At 43.1% G+C, this 4,977-nt stretch overlaps 1 protein-coding gene across 1 annotated transcript; it reads right to left on the bottom strand.

Moving 5' to 3' along the window:
• Positions 1–1,934: 1,934 nt before the first annotated feature.
• LOC142163921 (uncharacterized) lies at positions 1,935–3,892 on the bottom strand. The gene has a single exon (XM_075221075.1). The coding sequence runs from the start codon at positions 3,645–3,647 to the stop codon at positions 1,935–1,937; it is 1,713 nt and encodes a 570-aa protein (XP_075077176.1). The 5' UTR covers positions 3,648–3,892.
• Positions 3,893–4,977: the final 1,085 nt, after the last annotated feature.

Genomic DNA, 4,977 nt, shown 5'->3' with positions numbered 1-4,977 from the left:
CCTGCTCTCTCCACTTGATTGCATATTCTCTGAAGCTTTCTGTTGGTTTCTTCTTTATGTTGACGAGAGAGGAGCGGTCTGGCACTATATCAATATTGTACTGAAACTGTTGGACAAAATCTTGAGCCATGTCATTCCAAACGTGCCAGTGAGAGATGTCTTGATCTATGAACCACTCTGAAGCAATTCCTGTCAAACTTTCCCCAAAAATAAGCCATGAGCAATTCTTCTTTGCCTCCCGCTCCCCTTAGTTGGTTACAATACCTCTTCAAATGGGCAACGGGATCACCATGCCCATCATACTTGTCAAACTTGGGGGTCTTGAAGCCGGGTGGCAAATGAACATGGGGAAACATGCATAGATCGTTAAACGAAACACTCTTGTGGCCCCCCAAACCCTGTATGTTTCTCATGGTTTGTTCCAAGCTCTTCATTTTTCTGGTCATTTCCTCTTGTTCCATATTCTTTTCGGGCTTTTCGATCTCAATTGGGAACACGTTATGAGGAGTGTGCTTGTATGAATCTGGAACCTTTAAAGTCAGTTCTGGAGAGTAATGTTGGGCATCATGAGCATCCAGCTGTGGATCATTATTGGACTTTTGAGTAAGAGCCGGTTGAGGGACAGTGAAAGTATGGACAATGGGTATAGTAGGTGGGTCATTTCTGAGGGGTGCGATTGGAGGACGTGGAATGGAGGTACTGGGGATAGTGGGAAGGTTAAAGCTCGGACTAAATCCAGGTTGGTACAATGGGTTACTTGTTATGGATATAGGCACTTGAGTGGCAACTGACACATTATGAAGATTGTCCGAAGGCCCTATGGGTAATGAGGGCGGTGCTTGTCCATTCACCCAGGCTTGGTACATCTCTGCCAATTGTTGCTTCAACACTCTTACTTCTCCAACCAGTCCTGAACCTTGTTCAACCAATTGTCCATGGACATCATCATTATCTGACTCATTCTCACTGTTGTTTGCCATTCTACTTTTTCCTTTTGATCTCGTGTTGTAAGGGTGAGTTGCCAGTTTAAACCACAAACCAACCACCTCAGTTTTACTTTATCTTTGAAAATGACAAACAACAAACGTGTTAGAGTTAGGCATTTTGCAGACATTAATCACACATTATATGTTATGCACCTAATGCCATTTTCATTTCTAAAATGATCTTGGAAGGCTTTATGTTTCATCCCGGCTTATTGATTTATTGGTTTATTTTCATCTTGAATTTAACGGGGGTTTTTTTTTATCATTTTTTTTAGATTAATTATGGTTATGATCGCATCCGATGAGGATTGCCTACGTATCATGACGCCGCATGAATCAGACCATTACGTAGTTCAGGGGAAAACAATAATATTTTTTTTTTTTTTTTTTTAAACAAAACGAAATAATACAATAACAGAAAGGACATTATATTGAAAATGACTTACCAGACTCTGACAAGACTAAAAGACAGCAATTTTAAAGATTCAACAATGACTCAAACTAAAACATAACTACTACATAAAAAGTTCTAACAACTACGACTATAATTCAACTCCACAATCTTCTGGCTTTCAAACACTGGAACATCTGCTCATGGTGGGGCTTGCCCTGGTTGACCCCCTAATGTACGGTACATCCTTTCTAACTCTGCTACAAGATGACGGGCAAAAGTAGGTGCATGCTCCAAAAACTTCTCATAATCCATCCCTTGGCAGTTCACATAACTTTGAGCGGTGTAAACAGCCAAATTATGAACTTGCTCTTTGAAGTACTGGAAATTTTGGTCTCGATCTTGTAACTGCTGCTGGCGAGTGGTGGCTATCTCCCTTATGTGGCCCTCACGATCTAAGGCTGACTCCAACTGAGCCCGAAGTCTAGCCTGCTCGAGTCTCGCATGAGCCATCTCCCTATCAAAATTTGCATGCTGGTATTCTCTATTGTACCTTCTCATTTCTTCCAATTGTGCATGGAGCTGAGCTTCTGAACGTACCCAATGGGCCTTCTCTCTCTCTCGAATTGAGCCCTCTTTTCTTCAAATTGTGTTACTTGGCGATCCTTACTTGATTCGGCCTTCTCATTTAGTTGTACGATCTTTTCATTGGCTTTGTCCAACGACTTTTCAGTCTTTGCCAAGAGGGAATCATAATCTTGCACTTTCTCCATCAGATTGGCAATGGTTCTCTGGTCTTTCCAACTTCTCACTGGCACTTCAGAGGCTTTCTTCATCTGTTGAAGTTGAGCACGAAGGGCTTCATTTTTGCAGATCAGACTCTTCTTTTCCCCTTCGGCTTCTTGTTCTTGCAAGTCTTTCTCAAAATTGAGGTTTCTTAGCCTTTCTTCTAAGACATGAATAGTTGTTTTGTATCCCTTTTCCCGTTCACCCCAAGCCAACCGTTCTTGGATTTTATCATCAAAGGCTTGAACATGCGGCCTTTTTGTGGGCCTTTTGGGCTCTGGCACATCATCCACGTGAGACCTCTTTCCAAACCATATAGCATAACCCGGATCTACCTCACCTCTCGCAGGATCTGGCACCTGAGTATCATATTTCAAGTAGCGACAACCATTCCAAATTTGCTGGATTAAAGCTTCGGGGAGTGGGGCTTCGGGGTGTAGCTCAATAACTTGCACACTCAAATCTTCATCCTTAGGTATTACTTGGTACCTTCCTAGCTGTCTTAGAACTCTGTGTGGCGCATACGGCTGGACACTTCTCAAACCCAATAACAGCAAATAACTTTTTATGGCCGACATGTGTATCACCTCTCTTAGCGGGAGCCATCCCAAAGTCCACTCAATTTGACTTGCATTTAAAGATTTTAGGTGGGATATCCAGGCTTCCGCCCCTTCTGGAGAGTTGTAATCTTTTACTCTTTCTTCGTAACTCTCAATGAAATTGTCCTTGTTCGGACCATAGCTCATGAACTTGGGGTGATGTCGGAGATGCTCAATCAACCACATTTGTAACAAAATATTGCACCCTTCGAAGAATTTTGCCCCGGACTTGCACAAAGTCAACGCCCGATAAATGTCTGATAGAATGATCGGGGCAAGAGTGTGATGTTCTTTGGTAGTGAGGACCTGTACAACCCTGGCTATGCGGGTATCAATTGTCCGCTCCTTGTTTGGGAAGACCATAATTCCCAGAAATGCCATTATGAAGGCGAAGCGACGATGAATCTGCCATGTGTCTTTGTTTTGCTTGTTGTTAAGGCCCCTTTCATGCATTTCAAACCCATTTGGCTGCCCGAACCTAGAGTACAGGAAGTAGAAAGAACAACACCCTTCGACTACGTTGGTCTTTCTAATTTGCTTACTGATGTTCAGAAGATCGAAGAATCGGTGTACAGAAAGATCCCTCGGGAATATGAGCTCCTGTTTTCTCAAATCCCTGCCAAAATCGGAATATCCAGCTATCTCTTCTAAAGTGGGAGTTAGCTCAAAATCGGAGAAGCGAAAAACATTGTGAACAGGGTCCCAAAAAGTCACTAGTGCCTCAATCAAATCGTCCCGTGGTTTAATTTTCATAATATCTGTGAGGGCTCCCAGGTACTTGGTGACCCATTTCTGACCATCTTCTCCTAAATCATACCACCAAATCTGAAGCTGAAGTGGAGCCTCGTCTACAACTGTGAACGGTGTGTTCTGGACAGTGCTCATTTTGTACCTGTGGGTGGTTAAGGTTAGGGTTGACACTAGTCTCAAGAGACAGAACCAATGCACTCCTTTTGCAAACAATCTTTTGTAAATAACTCAATTTTAAGAAAAATCAACGAAAAAGGGGGGCTATTTTTGCAATTGTGACCGAAGAAAGGGTGGCTATTTTTGCAACTATGGCCCCTTCTTACTTTCAAGGATAGCTTTAGGGCCGGGGGAAGGGCATTATGGTAAAAGTGATTCCCAATTGACAGACACGTCCGTTCTTGCGAGAACATCCCTTCAACAATTTTGAAGATGTTCGCTATTCCGACAGGAACGATTTGGGATTAACCGAAGTTGAGTCTGCTTATTTGTTTTTTGATCGGTTGTTCTGTTGTACTTAGGAATCTCGGGCATGCAAAACTTCTTAGGAATCAGCTTTGGAGAGGCATTTGGAGGAAAAGGTTTTTGAACAAACTTCTTGGAGTCAAGGCCCTTCAATATCGGTGGTGCTCCTGGGATTTGATCGACCCTGGAATTGTAGGTTTCCACCTTCTTGTCATTCGCTTCGATTTTCTTCTCCCCCGATTCTATCCGTTTCATTAGTTCTTCGAGTATCTTCATGATCTCGGGGTTGGTCCCCGACTCTCTTTCATTTGGCCTCTCCGGGGTTAGTTAATTTCTGTGGATGACTTTTCGGGATGGTTCGGGCTCAATCCTGCTCGGCGCGCGGCTCTGGTTTTGGAGTTGGGATATCACTACCTGTTGAGCCTATAACATTTTGAAGATCACCCACAAGTTGATCCTACCATCTTCGCCGCCGTGCGTGATTTGTGCAATTGATCAGACATCTCTGTGGATGCTGTTCTCAGGATCGGTGGGCAAATTTATATTGATGGTCATATGCGAGCTAATGTCGATCGGGTCTGCGGCCGGGACTCCGCCGAGATCGGCCGGGTACACCTCGTTACAGGGTGCCATGTTGTCATTTTCACCATGGTGGTCGGATTCGGCATCTACGTTTAGAAGGGCTGACTGGGAGTTTGACATTTTAGATTTTGGCCTGAAATCAGAGACACTTCAAAGAACAAGTGTAAAATAGGATGTGTTATAGAAGTTTGTATCAAATAGCCAGTATTATCTTTAGCCCCACGGTGGGCGCCGAACTGTTTACCCCCAAAATCGGATAACAATTAAATATGTAAGTGGTTTTAAGGATACATGGCTTAATTTGACACAAAGCAATTAATGAAGTAAATAATGAATAAGCAAAGACAGAATAAATTCAAACCACACGAATGAAATAGTTCCAGTCTCAGTGAAATAATCGACCTCAATCCGGGCTCACCAC

The sequence above is a fragment of the Nicotiana tabacum genome, chromosome 9, assembly GCF_000715075.1.
Source record: "Nicotiana tabacum cultivar K326 chromosome 9, ASM71507v2, whole genome shotgun sequence".
Classification (NCBI taxonomy): Eukaryota; Viridiplantae; Streptophyta; class Magnoliopsida; order Solanales; family Solanaceae; genus Nicotiana; species Nicotiana tabacum.
The sequence above is the reverse complement of the archived record's forward strand: the minus strand, read 5'-3'. Positions and strand labels throughout refer to the sequence as shown.

Excerpts from the sequence above, each read along its gene's own strand:
- LOC142163921 (XM_075221075.1), bottom strand. The coding sequence starts at position 3,647 with ATGAGCACTGTCCAGAACACACCGTTCACAGTTGTAGACGAGGCTCCA.